General features: G+C 61.0%; 3 protein-coding genes across 5 annotated transcripts; 2 read left to right on the top strand and 1 right to left on the bottom strand.

Annotated features, from left to right (window-relative positions):
* Window positions 1-65: 65 nt before the first annotated feature.
* Window positions 66-6,777, bottom strand: XRCC1 (X-ray repair cross complementing 1). 3 transcript variants are annotated; one of them, XM_090051433.1, is made up of 17 exons: window positions 6,601-6,767; window positions 5,772-5,864; window positions 5,483-5,590; window positions 4,973-5,131; window positions 4,644-4,721; window positions 4,419-4,533; window positions 4,199-4,296; window positions 3,723-3,822; window positions 3,338-3,557; window positions 2,907-3,023; window positions 2,750-2,819; window positions 2,552-2,672; window positions 2,262-2,316; window positions 1,968-2,113; window positions 1,537-1,627; window positions 1,353-1,428; window positions 66-1,261 (listed from the first exon to the last, which is right to left on the bottom strand). In XM_090051433.1, the coding sequence occupies exons 1-17, from the start codon at window positions 6,649-6,651 to the stop codon at window positions 1,148-1,150; spliced, it is 1,812 nt and encodes a 603-aa protein (XP_089907559.1). In that variant the 5' UTR covers window positions 6,652-6,767; the 3' UTR covers window positions 66-1,147. The 3 variants fall into 3 exon arrangements, with proteins under 3 accessions (XP_089907559.1, XP_089907561.1, XP_089907560.1); XM_090051434.1 differs by having other exon boundaries at window positions 104-1,261; window positions 2,552-2,648; window positions 6,601-6,760; XM_090051435.1 differs by lacking the exon at window positions 4,644-4,721 and having other exon boundaries at window positions 4,419-4,581; window positions 6,601-6,777.
* A 167-nt stretch (window positions 6,778-6,944) lies between these two features.
* Window positions 6,945-11,135, top strand: LOC149861676 (uncharacterized). Its single transcript, XM_090053794.1, has 7 exons — window positions 6,945-7,046; window positions 7,264-7,360; window positions 7,877-8,365; window positions 9,215-9,334; window positions 9,632-9,784; window positions 10,177-10,317; window positions 10,611-11,135. The coding sequence occupies exons 1-7, from the start codon at window positions 6,945-6,947 to the stop codon at window positions 10,820-10,822; spliced, it is 1,314 nt and encodes a 437-aa protein (XP_089909920.1). The 3' UTR covers window positions 10,823-11,135.
* Window positions 11,136-13,494: 2,359 nt separating this feature from the next.
* Window positions 13,495-17,241, top strand: LOC149861677 (phospholipase A2 inhibitor and Ly6/PLAUR domain-containing protein-like). The gene is made up of 5 exons (XM_090053795.1): window positions 13,495-13,573; window positions 15,225-15,341; window positions 15,423-15,578; window positions 15,788-15,917; window positions 16,887-17,241. The coding sequence occupies exons 1-5, from the start codon at window positions 13,495-13,497 to the stop codon at window positions 16,894-16,896; spliced, it is 492 nt and encodes a 163-aa protein (XP_089909921.1). The 3' UTR covers window positions 16,897-17,241.
* Window positions 17,242-18,141: the final 900 nt, after the last annotated feature.

The following is an 18,141-nucleotide window of genomic DNA, read 5'->3' on the forward strand; positions in this document are numbered from 1 at the left end:
ACCAAGGTGGGCTGGGAACCCAGGGGTCTGAGACCACCCCCAATCATTGAGAGGATGTGGTAGAACACGGCTCCTTTAAATCTGCAAACAACCGACACTCCCATGCTCCTGATTGGCTCTCAGTAAATAGGTGGGGCTGGGCTGCCTTAACCCTTAGGGGGACAGTGGAGGAAGTGGGTCCAGGGCTGTAGTAAGGGAGCGCTGACTGCTCGACCCCTGCCCCAACCCAGGCCCAGGCTACTGCAGGAGGGGGGAGAGGTGGGCACACCGAGATACCTGTGCGCTCCCAGCCAGGATTGCTAAACCTTAGAGGGAGCATTGCCCGCCCCGCCCAGGAACCCTGGTGCAGCTCAGAGCCGGTCCAGGGCACCCACATCCCACAGGGAGCCCAGCAAGGCAGGCCCTGCCTGCAGCCGGGAGCGTGAACCCATGTGTCCAGGCATGGGGCAAGCCGTGGACCCAGACACCTAGGCTCAGCAATGTTTGTCCTGTGCCAGCCACCATAGAGAGCTGCTGTTACGGCATGGGGTGGACTATTTGTGCAAGGGGGGGGCTCATGCTCCACCCCCCAACAGGGGCTTGGTCCCATCCAGGCCAAGCTGCAGCCACTGGGGTGTTGCCCCCCACTCCCCTTGACGACCTAGCTCTGCTCCTGTCTGGGGGAAGAGAACCCAGGCATCCTAGTGCCCTTCACTCCTGACCCACAGCCCCATCATGACACTGCTGCCAGGTTCACTACAACTGAATTTAATTTAGAAAAAAACAGTAACTGCCCCCCAAAGTGGGGGGTGAAGTGATCCCCCCCAAATCCATCCAGCCTTGGATCCTGGAGGCAGTGGGCACACGGGACCCGGGCATCGGGGACCCATGAGAAGCACCCCCCACCAAATCCCTTAGGCACAAAGCCACCACAGCCCGGCCTGTTCTAGCAAACCCAGACTTTGGAGGGGGAACAGCCAGACATCCTGTCAGGCATCCAGGACACTAAGAGATGCACGCAACCCAGGCATCCAGGTGGCAGCTGGCAGACCCCGGGGTCTGGGTACAAGACAAGCCAGAGAAGGGGGGGTAAACCCCCTCCTTGGGGATCAGATGGCCCCAACCCCACTAGGAGGGGTCATGGTTGACCTTAGCCCCAGCCCATCACTTAGGCGCAGGGCCCCACGGCGAATGGCTGGTGAGGGACCAAGCGGCGGCGCCGGCCGCAGGCGAAGATCCAGCGTGGGCGCACAAAGGCCAGGCCGGCATGGGCATGCAGCGCCTGGCAGGGTACACACACACGTTAGGGGCACAGGAGTCCAGGACAGCCCCTCCCCACTCCTGGAGCAGAAGGGAACCCAGCACCCACTCACCTCCTCGAAGGCCTGGTCCCAATCCTGCACAGTGACAACGTAGTTGACACGGTCATTCATGTAGTCCTCCAGCTCCCTGGGAGGGGGAGGGGAGCCTGAGTCCAACCCCCTGCAAGGGAGCCCAGGCCTCTGGGCTTCTCCCCGCCCCCCAACCATAGGAAACTCAGGTATCTGGGCCACTCACCCATTGAAGGCCGTGATGTAGCGCGTCAGCAGGCGGCGCTCACGGGCCGGGAACTCGCCGTAGAGGAAGAAGCCCTTGCCCACGAAGAAGTCTGGGGAGGGGGGGCAGTAGTGTCAGTGTGGGAGACAATAACCTCAGTGGGAGAACAGTAAACTCAGTTGGAGGATAATAATCTTGGTGTGGGGGGCAAATTAGGCCAGGGTGGGGGGCTGAATTGCCCCAGCCTAGCCAAAAAATGCCCCCTTAACCCAGGGCAGCTGACCCACCCCACAAAACAAAGCGGTGGGGTCAAACTAATTTGGATTAAAATCCCCTAATGCAGGGCATCCAGTATCTCTCTTAATCTGGATTAGCCCCCCACTGAAACGAGTGCCCCTCCCACTGAGATTAGTGCCCCCTAGGGGCACCCCAAACCCCACCCCTCAGCCTACCAGGCAGCTCCGGGATTGGCTGGTCACCCGGGCTCTGCCCCTCGTCCTCCGTGTTCTCGTCAGTGGAGCCACCATAGGGGTCATCATTGGGGTTGTCACCAGGGTCCCGACCCCCCTGCTGCTTCTTGCGGTGCTCCTCCTCCACCCTGGGGGAGTTAGAAATGGGGACAGAGAACCCAGGTACCGCCCCGCCCCGCCCCGCCCCAACGAAGAGAGAACCCAGGTACCGCCCCCCCCACAAATGAAGAGAGAACCCAGGTGTCCAGGATCACTGCTCCAGGCTCCTGTCCCCACCTGCGCAGCTCATCGTCTGTGTCCCCCGATTCGTCCTCGCTGCCATCACTCAAACCTGGGGTGGGGGGTGCAGAAACGAGGAGAAAAAAGCTGAACCTAATGCACTGCAAGGGCTCATGGCGGGAGAAAGAGGTCAGGGCAGGATGCCTGGGTTCCCTCCAGCTGGGGTCAGGGGGAGGTGAGCCTAGACGCCTGGGTTCTCTCCAGCTCTAGGAGGGGAGAGGGATCTATGGGATGAGAACAGGCAGTGGGGAGAGAGACGGGGGCAGACGCCTGGGTCCTGCACCCACCTAAGTGCCCGTCATGTTCTGGGCAGGTCTGAGAGGTGCTGGGCTCTGCTTCGTCCCCAGGTGGGTCCGGCCGCTGTAGGCGGGGGTCCTCAGCTCCCTGTGGGGCAGAGGCAGAGGGGAGCTAGAGGGGACCCAGGTATCTAGGCCCCCCCTCCCCCTCCCCGAGGAGCTGCAGAGAACCCAGGCATCCGGGCCTACCTGGCCAGGGGAGACCTCATCCTCACTCCCTTCCTCACTGCTGGATGATGCGTCCCTGTCCATCAGGTACCTGGGGGGGGAGGAAAACTAATTGCCCCCACTCCTATTAACCCTCTCCCCATTTAACCCCTTCTACACCAGGCCCCACCCCTCTCACCGCTTGATGGGCAGACGGCGCCGGGTGCGGTGGCAGTCCAGTACCCACTCCTTGCGCAGGATGGTGCCCCCCAGGCGCTTCACCTGGCTGTACTTGGGGGTGTTGGCAAAGGCACAGCTGAGGGGGCAAAAAGGGGTGTGGGGGCTCAGACACCTGGGTTCCTCCCCCATCTAAAGGAAGGGCAAGGGGTCCAGGTGCCTGGGTTCTCCCTTTTGAGGGGAGGCTGGGAGCCCTGACACCTGGGTTCTCCCGTGTATGTGGGTGTGTGTGGGTGGGGGGGGCAGGGGTTGGGAGCCCAAGGTACTTGGTTCTCCCTTGTGCAGTGAGCAGCGGGGTCCAGACACCTGGGTTTTCTGGGCAGTGCAAGGGCTGTGGGGTGAGCACAGGGGGAGTTGGACACCCAGGTCCATGGACCCCTACCAAGGACTTACATGAGGTGAGTGCTGTCGGGGGTCCAGTCGGGCCGGTACCGGGCACCCATGGCCAGCGCCTGGTCCCGCAGCTCGGCGCGGAAGGGGTTCTGGAACCCGCTCAGCACCAGCACCACATCCTGCAGCAGCCGCTCAAAGGCCTCTGGCCCCGTTCCCACCCTCTCCTTCTGTGGTTTCCGGGACGATGGTGTGGGGGGGGCCGCAGAAGCCAGGGAGACAGCTGGAGACGCACACAGAGAGGAAGGGGTTAACAAGGACTCTCAATTGCTGCTCCTGCAAGGAGCCAATTGCAGCCTCACAAGGATTCACAGGGCAAAGCCCCACCCCCTGGGAACACCCCCACCCCAGGAAGAACCCAAGCGTCTGGGTCCCACCCCAGGCTCACCCCTGGGTTTCTTGGGGGCCTTGGGCTCTGGTTTCTGGGTGGCACTGGGAGCCACTTTCTCCTTGCCCAGCTCGAACCTCCTCTTGGCAGGGGCTGGATCCTGTGGGAGGAGCAAGGGGGGCTGGGGGCAACTGGCTCTGGGGAGGGCCAGGCTGGATGCAACAGAGCTGGGGGCAGCTGGGCTGGTTTGGGGAAGGGGGAGGGCAGGCTGGGTGTAACAGTACTGGAGGCAGCTGGTGCTGGGGGGGCCAGGCTGGGTGTAATGTGCTAGTGTGAGGATTGGGCTGAGGGTAATGGCACTTGGGGTAGCTGGCTCTGGGAGGGGATGTAATCGTGCTGGGGGAGCTGGCCCTGGGGAGGGCCAAGCTGGGTGCAACTGCCCTGGAGGCAGCTGGCTCTAGGATAGCACAACTCAGCCTCAGGTGAGAGAAGCTTCCCGGGCTAGGATTGACCTGGATGCCTGGGTCCCTCCATACCTTGGGTGAGGCCTTGGTGCTGGGTTTCTCGGGAGAGGCGGCACTGGCCTGGAGCGTGGCTGTGGCATAGCTGGGTCCAGGGGCTTCAGCTGCGGGGGCTACGAGGAGAGAACCCAGGTGTCTGGAGCCCTCCTCTCTCACCCCACAGCCCCTGCGCCCCTCCTGAAGCTAGAGAGAACCCAGGCATCTGTGTTCCCAGACCCCCTCCCCTGATACCTACCGCTGGCAGGGGGCGGGGCCTTGGTGGCACGGCTGAAGAACAAGGCCCCTGGCCTCAGGGCCATGGAGCTGCCATCCTCGTCCTTCACCTTGAACTGGCCGAGTTTGGTCAGCTTCTGCGAGCGGTGTGGGTCGGGAGTGAGGGGCACCGGCAGGGCAGAGAGCTGTGAGTCAGGAGCGAGGGGCACTAGCAGGGCCAGGGTAGGGCCAAGAGGCTGTCACTCACCAGCGAGGCCACTTTCAATTGGCTGTCCTTGTCTGGTGGCGAGTGGAACCTCACAAAGGACAAGCCGTATGCCAGGGTCTGGGGTTGCGAGGGAGGGGGGCAGAGGGAGAAAACAAGCCATCAGGAAAGAAGCAGGCATCTGGGTCTGCAGGCACACCCCATTTCCTCCAGCAAAGATGGACCCAGGCGCACTGACAGAGCAGGTGGGGCCTATGGGTTGGGAGTGAGGGGCACTGGCAGGGCTGGGTCGGGGCAGGGGGCTGCAGGTCAGGAGTGAGGGGCACCAGCCGGGCTGGGGGATGGAGCCAATCAGTTGGAGCATGGCCCACCTTGCTGTAGGGCTGGCTGCAGATGATCTTGACCCGGTCCCAGCGCCGCTCGGCCGCTGCCCGCACAAGCTTGTCAGGCCCAAAGAGCCGCACGCGGTGCAGGTTGGACCCGCTGCGGCTCTCGCTCGGCGACATGAAGGATGAGGTGACCAGGAGCACCTGGGGGGAGTGGAGTCAGCCACAAGCCCTTCCCACCCAGCACCTAAGTGTGTGTGTGCGTGTCTGTGCGCACGTGTGGGGGAAGGGGGAGCAGCTTCCCCTTAGTCCTATTGAAACTGGTGGGGAAATGAAGCTCATGGGGATCAATCAGAACCCCTTCTTCTGGTCCAGTTCCTATAGGGTGAAAGGGCTTGGGGGGGACCAAGACAGGCTCCCCCTCTCCCCCCCACATTAGAAAACAAGGTGAACTGCAATCCCAGGGAGGACTACAACTCCCAGCCAGCCGCTGTTTCTTAGGTGCCCAGTGCCTGCCCGATTCCCTTTTCTCATATGGGGAGTGGGGGCTCTCACCTCATAGTCCTGCTCACTGGGGGAGGCTGAGCTGCCAGCCAGCACCTCCACGAAGGCCGATCCCTCATTCCCGATGTCAATGCCATGGATCTGCTCCTCCTTCTCAAACTGCCCAGTGGTGGGGGAGGGGAGACAGTTTGGACCTGGGACGGGGGTGAAGGCTGCCGCCACCCGCACGGTTCCCTTCCTGGAGAACCCAGGTGTCCGGGCTCCCAGCCCCCCCGCTTCAACCCCCTGGTCCCCGGTCCCCACCCAGAGCTTGAGGGAACGCAGGGCTGTGGGTCCTCACTTGCAGAATGACTGAGATCTGCTTCTCTCCCGGCTGTGCCGCCTTCCACTTGCGGTAGGTGTCGGGTCGGAGCAGGTTCTCAGCGCAGTGGGTCTGGGGCGTAAGTGGGGGGTAAGTATGGGGGGCACGACCCTTAAAGTCCCACCCCTGCATGTTACAGCTCAAAATGATATCCCACTCCATGTGCCTCAAGGATGACACCCCATGACTCCCACAATGGTTCCTCCCACTCTCTTCAAACACCCACTAGCATGGCTTCCTCCAAATTCTCTCAAAATGGCCTCTCCCAAGCTCCCCCTTCCCCCCAAAAGTATTTCCCCTCAGCATGGTTTCTTCCAGTGTCCTCCACTTCAAATGATCCCCTCCAGAAATACCTAAAATAGTCCCTGCCACCCCCCAATGGTCTTCTCCAGATCCCACTGCCCTAAAATGGTTTCATCCATGCCCACTACACGTCCCCTCCCCTAATATGGCTGCTTCCAATCCCCCCTCAATGGTCTCTCCTACCCCTCTTAGCCTCCCCCAGCTCCCATGTCATAATGGTCTCTTCCAATCCCCCCGAAGGTCCCTCCCAGAATGGTCTCTTCCAACTATCCCTGCCCCCCAACACTCCCCAATAGCCCTTCTAGAATGGTCCCTTCCATCCCCCCGCAAACGATCTCTCCCAATTCACCCCCCTCTGCAGCACCCCTGAACGGTCCCTTCCAGATTCCCCCCCTCACCAAGAATGGCCTCTCCTACCCCCCCTCAGCATGCAAAAATGGCCCCTCCCACCCCCACGCTCCCCTAGAATGGCCTCTTCCCCTCGAACTGCCCCTCTCCCCCGCACCGGGTCGGCGCTGCTGGCGGACACCACGTGCCGCACCGCGATCTCCGGCATCGTCCCGTCCAGTCGGCGCCTCCCGGCCCGGAACCAAAACTCTAGACCGGCCCGGAAGCCAACCCCGCTACGGGGCCGCTCTCGGGAACTCTATGGTTACCCGGGTTCTTCGTGGCGCTCTGCGCAGACGCGGCGGCGGATTCCGGGCTCGTGCGCATGAACAGAGCTCCGCCAGTTACTCCAGTAGTCTGTGGGCATGCGCAGAGCCTTTCCCGCGGGCGCCACTTGTCCCGCCTCGGCGCTGCGCATGCATCTTAACGGGTGCACCTACTGCACATGCACACTGCGGGGTGATGTCTTTAGGGAATGAAGTGTTGTCGCTGCTCCCCGCCGCCTCCCTAAAAGCTGCGCTCATCACCCCGCCTGGCTGTGACGTCACTTCGACACCCTGCCACGTCAGATCACGCCTTCACACGTCATAACCGGGGGGACGGGGGAGCGTGATGTCATCGTGCAGCCGACCTTGTAGTCCTAGCTTGAGTGTACAGATGTTCACAAGCACCAATGGCTCCCCCACCACAGCTGGACGGGACCCGGGACCCAGGCGTCGTGGATCCCCGACCCGCTGCTCTCCCCCCTTAGGCCTCACTCCACCCCTCCCCGTGAACTCAGGTCGGGCCCCTAACTCCCCTGGACCCCACCGCCCCCACGAACCCAGGCGTCCGTGCCCCTTACTTCCCTGGACCCCGCCGCCTCCGTGAACCCAGGGGTCCGGGCCCCTAACTCCCCCTGACCTTACCCCCCCTAGGACCCAGGCATCTGCGCCCCTAACTCCCCTCGACCCCGCCGCCCCCATGAACCCAGGCATCCGCGCCCCTAACTCCCCTGGAGCCCACCACCCCTATGAACCCAGATGTCTGCACCCCTAACTCCCCTGGACCCCACTGCCCCCATAAACCCAGGGGTCTGGGCCCCTAACTCCCCTGGACCCCACCACCCCTAGGAACCCAGGCATCCGCGCTCTTAACTCTCCTTGACCCCACCGCCCACCACAAACCCAGGATTTGTACTCCTAAGTCTACTTAACCTTACCCCCCCCCGAGGACCCAGGTTTCTGTGCTCCTTACCCCGCTGAGTACGCAGGCGTCTGCGCTCCTAACTCCTCTCAACCTTACCCCCCAAGAACCCAGGCATCCACGCTCCTAACTCCACTTACCCCCACTCCCCACCAAGAACCTAGGAGTCCATGCTCCTAACTCCCCTCGACCTCACTCCTCCTGCTGAGAACCCAGGCATTCACGCTCCGAACTCCCCTCGACGCCACTCCCCCCGAGTACCCAGGCATCTGCGCTCCTAACTCCCCTCGACCTCGCTCTCCCTGCTGAGAACGAGGTGTCTGGGCTCCGAACCCAGGAGACCCCGCACGCTTCCTCCTGTGCCCTTCCCAGCTTCACCTCTGGGTGCACCGGTGGATCCCCTGGCTTTCCCCCCTCCGCCCTCTCCCTGCTCTGGCGAGAACCCAAGTGTCTGGGCTCCCAGCCCACAACCCCCCAAGGCAGCCTAGGGGAGTGGGGCCGCCAGGGGTGCTGGCCCTGCCGTGGAGCAGGGATCCTGGGCGTCTGGGCTCTCTCCAGCGCTGGAGCCTGCAGATGGGGTGGGGGGAGCCAAGATCCTGGAGGCAAGGCTTCCTTCCTGCTCTTGGATGGGAGTGGGACGAGAGCGCAGGGGCTGGGATCTCGGTGCCTGGCTTCCTTCCAGCTCAGGAGCCCGGCAGGTGGGAGCGGGGGAGCAGGGATCCCGGATGCTGGGGTTCCTCCCAGCTCTTGAATGAGATGGGAGCTGGGGTCCCAGTAGCCTCCACCTCTGGGGTGGGGTGTGCATCAGGCAGGCAGCCAGGACACCTGGGCTCTCTCCTGAATAGCTGCACACATGGCCAAGCCTGGCAGGTGCGTGGGCCCCCAGCCAGCCCCCACCTCCCCGCTCGCCTGGACTGGGCAGAGAACCCGGGTGTCCGGGCTGCCAGCCTCTGCGCCTGGCTGGGCTCCAGGGGGCTGGGGGTGGGGGTTCATCAGCTCCTGCCCTGCACCCGGATGCTTCCCGGATCCACCCCCCTGCTCCAGGAGCTATAAGTGCCCCTGGGCGGCTCGGGGCCCCCAGTGCCGTCATGCTGTCCCCACTGGCACTCGGGCTGCTTGCTGCCCTGCTGCGTGCAGGTGAGACCTCCCCTCACTGTCTGGGAGGGAACCCAGGTGCCCGGGCTCCCAGGGACCCCGCTCCCCTGCTGCAGAACCAGGTGTCTGGGCGCTCTCAAAGCCCTGACTTTCCCCACCACCACTGCCCCCTGAGAGCTGGAGAGGGCCCAGGAACCCCTGCTCTCACCCCCAGGCCCCCACACCCCTCTCAGAGAACCCAGGCATCTGCCTCCCCCACCCCCCAAATGCCCCTTGAGAGCTGGAGAGGATCCAGGCATCCGGGCAGCCAGACCCCCCACTCTCACCCCCTCTCTCCTCTTGGAGAACCCAGGTGTCGGGGCCCCCCCTCCTCTCTCACCCCTAGTCCCCCCCAGAGAACCCAGGAGTCTGGGCTCCCAGCCCCCCACCCTCACCCCTTGCTGCCCCCTCAGGCTCCCCCCTGAGCTGCCATCGCTGCAACGGCACTGGCCTCACGTGCACGGGGCCCCTGGTGCCTTGCGCCCCCCCCCAGGATGCCTGCTTCACCCTGACCTCGGAGACCAACATTGGGGGTGAGTTGGGCCAGGATTGGGGCCCCACAGGCAGGGATCAGGGGTTGGGGGGCTGTCTGGACCCCCCCAAGCCAGGATCAGGGTGCTTTGTGCACTGTACAGACCCCCCAGGCAGAGATCAGGGAGGTCCAGGGGTCCCAGGGGGATCTGGGTGATGTCGATACCACCCCCTCCGGCCAGGATCGGGCTGCACCAGGCACTGTTTATATTCTCATGCCGGTTTTAATGCCATAATGCCTGGGTGCGGGGGTTTGGGGGCAGGGCAGTGCTGAGTCCCTCGTGTCTGTGCCCACCCAGGGACGCCGGGGAAGGTGGACACCTTCAAGGGCTGCACGGCGAGGACGCTCTGCCCCCCGCGCTCCTCCACGCTCAGCGCTGGTGCCAGCCTGCGCCTGCGGGGGGGCTCTGTGTGCTGCTCCCACGATGGCTGTAACCAGGGTGCCGTGAAATGTATGGACCCCCCCACCCCTTCCCCAGAGTCGGCGGGGAACTCAGGCGTCTGGGATCCAGCCCCTGAATCCCCCCAGACCTCAGGTGTTCAGGCTCCCAGACCCCCCATGCTCACCCCCCACCAGCCCCACTCCCATCCAGGAGCTGGAGGAAAGAAACCCAGATGTCTGGGATCCCAGCACCCCCTGCTTTCAGCCCCCCATGAAGAGGTGAGGAGGACCCAGGTGTCTGGGGTCCTTGTTACCACCCCACACTCTCACCCCACAACCCACATGCCGGCATTGATCCCCCCCACCCCACTCACCTCCCCGAGCTGGAGGAACCCAGGCGTCCCCAGCCCTGAGCCCTCCTTGGCTGCCCCCAGCCTGACCCAGTTTCTTCATCCGTTGCAGTGCCGCTGGCCCCCGGGGTCCTGACCGGGCGCTGGTGCCCGGGCTGTGCTGTTGAGGGCCCCGCGTGCAAGCCCAGGGAGAGGGTCCCATGCCGGGACCACGAGGACCAGTGCCTCTACGTGGCTGGTGCCATCCATGTCGGTGAGAACCCAGGAGTCCAGGCTCCCCCCGCCCCCCAGCTCTCCTCCCTAGGCCTCACTTCCCTCCCAGAGAACCCAGGTGTCCATCCCCCAACCCCCCCATCCTGTCTTGGGGGATGTGGGAGAGGTCCCCTCTTTTGGGGGGGATTTGGGGCCATTAACCCTTTGCTTGCCAATATGCTGCCTGTGGGGGTGGGCGGGGCAGGGGAGAAAGCAGAAGGGCTCTTCCAGGGCCCAATCCTGGGAGTGGGGATCCCTTGGCCCCCCCTTACCCCTCCTGTGTCTCCCTTCCAGGCAGCTACAACTACAGCTATGCCTTGGGGGGCTGTGCCACCCGTAGTGCCTGCATCAGCACTGTCGGAGTCTATGAGGTCAGCGGGGTCTTCACTGAGGTCATCAGCAGGGCGGAGTGCAGCCCTGCCCCCTCACTCCGCCTCAGCTCCACTCCCACCCCCACCCCTACCTCCACCCCCATTCCCATCCCCACAGTCCCTGGGGAGCAGTAACTGTGCAGAAGCTTCCCACGGCAACCAGCACTGTTCCCCTGGCTACCAGCACCCATCCCCCTGGCAACCAGCATCCATCCCCCTGCCAACCAGCATCTACTCCCCTAACAACCAGCTGCACCCCCCTTGCAACCAGCATCCACCACCCTGGCAACTAGCATCTGGTCCCCTAACAACCAGCTTCATTCCCTTGGCAACCAGCATTATCCCCCTGGCAATCATAGGTCCACGGTTGTGCCCCATGCCTTGGAACCAGTTGGCTGAATAAAGTCCCGCCCCCAGCACGGTGGGGCGGGGCAGGTCATGGAAACAAGCTTGTGCGAGTTTCTCGTTCCTATGCTGGGGGAGGGGGTGGGAGAACTGGCTGGTGTTGGGGGGGGCAGGGGTTAAGGGTAGGGTCAAGGTGTCTCCCAAGAGGGGCAGCAGGGGTCTCCCCTCCCAGGCATTGGCCAACATCAGTCCCATCACAATAGGACATGACTACCCCCCTCCCCCTACACACACCCAGCTGGGAGCTGAGGCTCCTGCCCTAGCCAGGCCAGGAAGGTGCAGGTTAAAATCCCCCCACCTCCCCTGCAGTTACACAGATAGGCAAAGGCACCCCCCCAAGCCCAGGCCTGATGGGAGCAGGGGGGATCTGGGTGCTGCCAGAGCCCTGGGATGGGAAGAAAGGGGCCCATGGAGGCCAGATATGGGTTGATCCAGTTGATGTTGTATCTCATGTACTCGAATACAAAACGACCCTGAATATAAGATGATCCTAAAATAAATCAAGACAACCCTAAAAACAAGATGGCCCCTAAATACAAGACAACCCCCAGAATGCAAGACGACCCCCAAATACAAGATGACCCTGAATACACGATGATTCTGAACATAAAACAACCCTGAAAACAAGACAACCCCCATACACAAGATGACCCTGAATACAAGATAACCTCCGAATACAAGATAAACCTGAAAACAAGATGCCCCCAAACACTTTGTTACCCTGAATACAAGACGACCCCCAAATATAGGTTAACCTGAAATACAAGATGACTCTGAATAGAAGAAGACCCCTGAATACAAGACGACCCCCGAAAACAAGATGAACCCCAAATGCAAGACGACCCTGAATATAAGATGATCTTGGAAACAAGGCAATTCCAATACAAGGTGACCCTGAATACAAGACGACCCCCAAATACAAGACAACCCTGAATACAAGAAGATCCCAGAATACAACATGACCTCCAAATACAAGACGGCCCTGAAAACAAGATTACCTTGAATATAAGATGACCCCAGAAATACAAGACGATCCTGAATATAAGATGACCTATAATACAAGAAGATCCCAGAATACAAGACGACCCCCAAATGCAAGATGGCCTCAAATAGAAGACAACCCCCCAGTAGTTAGCTCCTATACACGGACCATTGATACACATGTCTGAATTTCCCCAGGGATCAGATGTACTTGTCAGAGGTTTGCCTTGACTTTGTCCCCCTCCCGTTCCTACAGCAGGGAAAATAAATCTGGAGAGGGAAGAAGTCAGGGGCCTCTTTGCCCCTGCCTCAGCCCCCTCCCTCCGCAGCCCCTTCCCTCCACTGACCCTGGTACTCCCAGACCCTATCAGCACATTGAGCGAGGTGATTCTTCCCCTCTATTCAGCACTGGGGAGGCCACATCTGGAGTCCCTGTGTCCAGCTGTGGCCCTCCCCCCACTACAGAAAGGACTGGAGAGAGTTCAGAGGAGGGCAACAAAGGTGGTTGTGGGCTGAGGAGCAGGACAGATGAGGAGAAGCTGAGGGAGCTGGGCTGATTTAGCCTGGAGAAGATGGAGGTGGGATTTGAGAGCAGACTTCAACTTCCTGCAGGGTGGCTCTAAAGAGGATGGAGCTGGACTGTTCTCAGTGGAGGCAGACAACAGAAGGAGCAGTGGGCTCAAGCTGCAGAAAGGGAAGCTGAGGTTAGATATTAGGAAGACCTTTCTCATGAGGAGGGTAGCAAAGCATTGGAACAGGCTACCCAGAGATATGGTGGCATCTCCATCCTTGGAGGTAGTGAAGACCCAGCTGGAGAAAGCTTTGGCTGGGATGATGTAGTTGGGCTCCGCCGTGTGACACACGAGATGGGGGAAGATGGACCTAGGGTCTGACCCAGGACATGGCAGCTCTGATGGTCTCATGTTTGGATAGGGCTGGTGCTGCCTCATGGAAGGGTTGACCTAGATGTGACCTCTGGAGGTCCCTTCTAGCCTAACATCTCTAATTCTACGATTATGGACTTATATAGGATGGTTTGGACAGGGATGGTTTTGCCTCATGTAGGGGGTTGGCCTACTTGACCTCTGGAGGTCCCTTCTAGCCCAACGTCTCTATGACTGACTCTTTGAATATGGGTTTCTATAGAACAGTTTGTCATGTCTAGGGGGTGGCCTAAATGTGACCTCTCAAGGTCCCTTCCAGCCCAACATCTCTGTGATGCAATGACTTTGTTGGCCAGCCTATGGTTCAACTTCTGGCCTCCACCAATGATGCCCAACCTATTTCCGAACTCGCAGCCCCACAGGGAGCCCCGTAGGCTGGGAACTGGTCTGGGCTGCTGGGAGCAGAGGTGTCACTGGGCCCAGCCGGGTACAGGGCCCCATCATATATAGACCTGCTGGGCAGAGCCATGAGTGGGCATGGCCACCATCTTAAAGGGCCAGGCACCCAAGAAACAAGTTGAGGAGGAGGTGCCAAATGCCGAGGAGGACAACCCGAGTGCGGCGTGGGCGCGAGTGATGGGGAAGGGACCCTCCCCCCGCCAGCGGCGGGGACGCAACGCGATGGAAGTTCCCACGGGAAGCTCGGTGCCAGGGATTAGCGCTGGCGCCGGCCTCCGCCCCACTCCCTTCTGCCTCATGGCTCCCGGCCTATAAATCCCCACCGGCTCTGTACAGTTCCCAACACTGGCAGCTATGGGCGCCCTTCTCACTCCAGGCCTCCTGGCTGCTCTTGTGGCTTCAGGTGAGCTTCCCCCCTGCCATGGCTCCAGGCCAGGAGCTGGTAATTAGATCTGGGAGCTTGTTAATTAATTTTCTGGGAGAATCCTACAGGTGTCTGAGGCTTCTTATTGGCTGGAGGGGGGAGCATGGCAGAGGCAATGAAGCCTCGTCATGAAGGGGCTTTTCAAGGGGGGAGAAAGGAACAGCTGGGGATGGTTACAGCCTGGATGCCTAGGTTCTTTGGCAGGGTGTGGGATAGGGCCCCAAGCCCAGGTGCCTGGCTTCTCTGGGGTGGGGCTGGGGTCCTGTGGGATGCAGAATATCTGGGTCCCTGGGGGACTTTTCTGGCCAGCACTTGGGAGTCCAAGCAGGGGGCGCTAGACTGAGCTGTCCCACCCCAAGAACGGGGCTTGGAGCACATGGCTCGATGTCCCCCACCATGGCCACCTCTGTCTTGCGCAGCTCTGCCCCTGGAAGGGTTAATGTCCCGGGGCTGCCACAGATGGCTGTCACCCCCAGGGCTGGAATTCAGCCGAGACAGACAGGGCGGGAGCGGGCATCACGAAGGAGGGTGGGGGGATACAATGCCAGATCCCCCAGGGCCCGGAGACAATGATGGGCAGGGAAACCGGGAGGACGAGTGTGTTGGCCTGGAGGGAGTGTGTGTGTGTGTGTGTGTGTGTGTGTGTGTGTGTGTGTGTGTGTGTGTGTCCTGGATACCTGGGTTTTGTGTGGATGTGCTGGATACCTAGATTGTGCGTGTATGTGCGCACATCCTGGATTCCTGGATTCTGTGTGCACAAGCATATATGTATGTGTGTGTGTGTGTCCTGAATGCCTGGGTTCTGTGTGTGTGTCCCCACCAGACGCCTGGATTATATGAGTGTGTGAGCATGTGTGTCCTGGACACCTGGGTTCCATGTGTCTGTGTGTCCCAGACGCCTGTGTCTGTGTGTGCACACGTATCTCCCAGACACACACACACGTGTGTGTGAGAATGTCCCAAACACCTGGATTCTGTGTGTCTGCGTGTGTCTGTGTGTCCCAGAGGCATTGTGTGCATGTGTGTGTGTGTGAGAGAGACACACACCTGGGTTGTATGTGTTGGGGGGGTGTTTCCTGGATTCTAAGTGTGCGTGTGTGCCCCAGGTGCCTGGGTTGTGTGTGTGTGTATGTGTCTGCATGTGCATGCATTTGCGGAGGGAAAAAAGACCCTGGGCACAGATGGGGGAGAGAACCCAGCCCCCAGCCGACATTTCCCCACCCATCTCCCTCATGGTTTTGTGCGCCCCCCCCCAGCAGCTCCAGTGAAGCAGGGCGCAACACCAGAACAGAAGCAGGGAGGCCCGGGGCAGAAGACTGGAGGCAGGAGGGGGGGGCATCTCTAGCCACGCCTCCTCTGACCCGGCCTATCACCTGCCCCCCAGGCTCTGCCCTGCGCTGCCAGGAGTGCTTTGCTTTTGCCACTGCCTGCTCTGGCCCGGTGCTGCCCTGCGGCCCTGGGGAGGGGGCCTGTGTGAGCGGAGTGGGGCACTACACCCTGGGTGAGTACTGGGGGGAGTCCTGCAGGGGGTTGTGGGGGGAGGCCTCAGGGGTCACAGGTCACATATACTTCGCTCCCCCAGGAGAGGGACGGACCCTCTCGGTGGCCGTCAGGTCCTGCCTGGAGCCAAGCAGCTGCAGCCAGCGCCATTTCAGCCTCACCTTCCGGCCTGGCGTGGCCATGAGGATGAACTTCACCTGCTGCCACCAGGACGGCTGCAACACAGGGGTCGTGGAGCGTGAGTATGCAGGGCTGGGACCCCAGCGTCTGGACTCCCTGCCCCCCCATTGCTTTAACCACCCCCTAAATTGCACTCCCCTCCCAGAGCAGGGAATGAACCCAGGCATCCGGGCCCCAGTGGTAACCCCCCACACCCCACTGTCCTCCCAGAGCCAGAGAGGACCCAGGTGTCCAGGCTCCGGCCCCATTCACCTCTTGTGTCCCCAGTGCCGTCTGTGAGCTCCACCTTCAACGGCCGGTCCTGCCCATCATGCTCTGCAGAGGGGGCTGATCACTGTGATCACATGAAGCCACTGCCCTGCACTGGGGAGGAAGATCATTGCTTTGAGTTCACTGGGTAACGCTCATGCCAACCCCCCCTCTGCTGAACTAGAGAAAACCCATCCCAGACCCCACTACTCTCACCCCCGGAGCTGGAGAAAACTGGAATCCCAACCCCAGCTTTTCTTACCCCCCAGCCCCCATTCCCCTCCCAGAGCTGAAGGGAACCCAGGCTATGAGCTCCCAGACCCCCCTGCTCTTGACCACCAGGCTCCAGAACTGTAGAGACCCTGGGTGTCTGGGCTGGGCTCCCCTCCCCTTCCCACAACTTTCCCCATGTAAAAATCAGCCTTCCACACTCAAAGTGCCTGTTCCAAGCTGATTTTTCATCCCTGGAATAGAAGCAGGGAGACACTGGATTCAAAGGGCCACCAAGATGGCTGCCAGCAGCAGGGGTGGAGCGTAGCGTTAACCCTCTCTCAGCTGCTGAGCTGGCTTTTGGATCGTGAACTTCTGCCAGCAGCCTGGGGGTTCGGGATGGGGCTATCAGGAAGTTCCTGCTGCCTGCGTGCTGTCTCCTGGGACACCTCCACTGCCTGGATGGTCTGTCTTCCCAGGTGGCCTGACTCTATGCTGCACCATTGGCCAGGACTCTTTTTCTCCCCCCAGTTCTGCCTTCCAAACTGAGGTCTTGTCACGGGGGGGCGTGGTATGCTAGGAAATACGGTAGGCCTTCCTTCTCCTCCAGAGAGAACCCAAGTGTCCGGCCTCCAAACTCCAAGACACCCAATCGCCTATCCTGGGTGGGAGTTCAAGGGTGGTAGAAGTTACTGGATGTCTCCATGCTGGAGTGAACCCAGGCATCCTGGCACCCCCATCACCCTACTCATCTGTTAGAAGTGGGAGGGAACCCAGGTGTCCCGTTTCTCACTCGCGCTCCCTCTCACCTGGTAGATCCCTCTCCCCTCCCGGAGTTGGAGACAGAACCCGGGTGTCCTGGTTCCCAGCCCCCGCTGTAACCAACCGAACCCCTTTCTCCTTACAGACCGAGATAAAGAAGCCGGATGTCCGACTCCCTGCCCGTTCTGCTGCAATCCATATCTCAGAGCCCCCGAGGGAACCCAGGCGTCCGGGGTCCCAAACCTCCTTCTCTCTTCCCCTCCAGGCAACACCTCCCTGATCAAGTCTTTGGCGGGGTGCGTGGCCCCTGGCGCTTGCTGCAAGAGAGTCGGGGTCACCAAATACGCCCAGGGAGTCTTCGACACCCTCACCCGAGCTGTGTGCTACCCAGCACCCCGTGACAAGCTCTGAGTCCAGGGCCGGGCCTGCCCCTGGGCATGGGGGCACCCTCCTGTGGCTGCCACCCGCTGTTGCTGCTCTGGGGCTAGGGAATGTTTTTGGGAGACAGGGATGGTTTCTGCAAGGCCCAATAAAAACCTAGAGGAATCTTTGTCATCGTGAATCTGCCTCATTTCAAAGGGCGAAAGAGAGGGAAGGGAGGATGTCCAGGCTCCCAGCACCCTTTGCTCCAACCTGTCCAGCCACCGTGCCCCTCCCAGAGCTAGAGGACCCAGGCATCCAGGATCCCTGTTTTAACCCACCAGACCTCACTCCCTTTCGCAGGGCGGGGGGGATCCCTGGCGTCTGGGCGCCTAGCCCCCTTGCTCTAAGCCCCCAGGCCCCACTCCTCTCCCGGAGCTGGGGAGCCCAGGCATCCAGGTTCCTCCATGGTCTGACTGACGAGATCCCAGAACTATCCCAGAGCTGGGAAAAGATCCTGGCTCCTAATCACCTGTCCTGGGAGTTTTCCAATTGCTGAGCTCTGTGCTTTCCCATGAATCCTTGGAGATGCCCCCCACCCCAACACACCACTTGACCTCAGGGGACCCCCCCACCACATGCGGCACTCGCATCCCTTCTCCAACCAGTGAGGGCTTGGCTCGCTGTGAGCCCTTCACGGACAGCTTTGCATTGCCACGGGGGATTGGCTGGTGGGGAGGGAACAAGGTGGGGGCAGGACTCCTGGGTCCCTTCCCTCCCCATGACAGATGAAATCATAAGAACATAAGACCCAGCCTCATTAGTCTCTCCCCCACTCATCCTTGCTGCTCTTCTCTGGACTGTCTCCAGTTCTTCTATCTCCTTCAGGTGGTCTGGGGACCAGCAGTGGGTGCAGTTATTCAAAGTGTGGACACACCGTGGAGGCAGCGCTCGACCTTATGGGTCATTACAATCTACCTGATTCCTGCTTATCTCCTCATTGCACAGGCATTGACACCCCCTCCCTCCCATTTTTCAAA

The sequence above is a fragment of the Crocodylus siamensis genome, chromosome 6 (genome assembly GCF_052110815.1).
Source record: "Crocodylus siamensis isolate JL-2025a chromosome 6, ASM5211081v1, whole genome shotgun sequence".
Taxonomy (NCBI): Eukaryota; Metazoa; Chordata; order Crocodylia; family Crocodylidae; genus Crocodylus; species Crocodylus siamensis.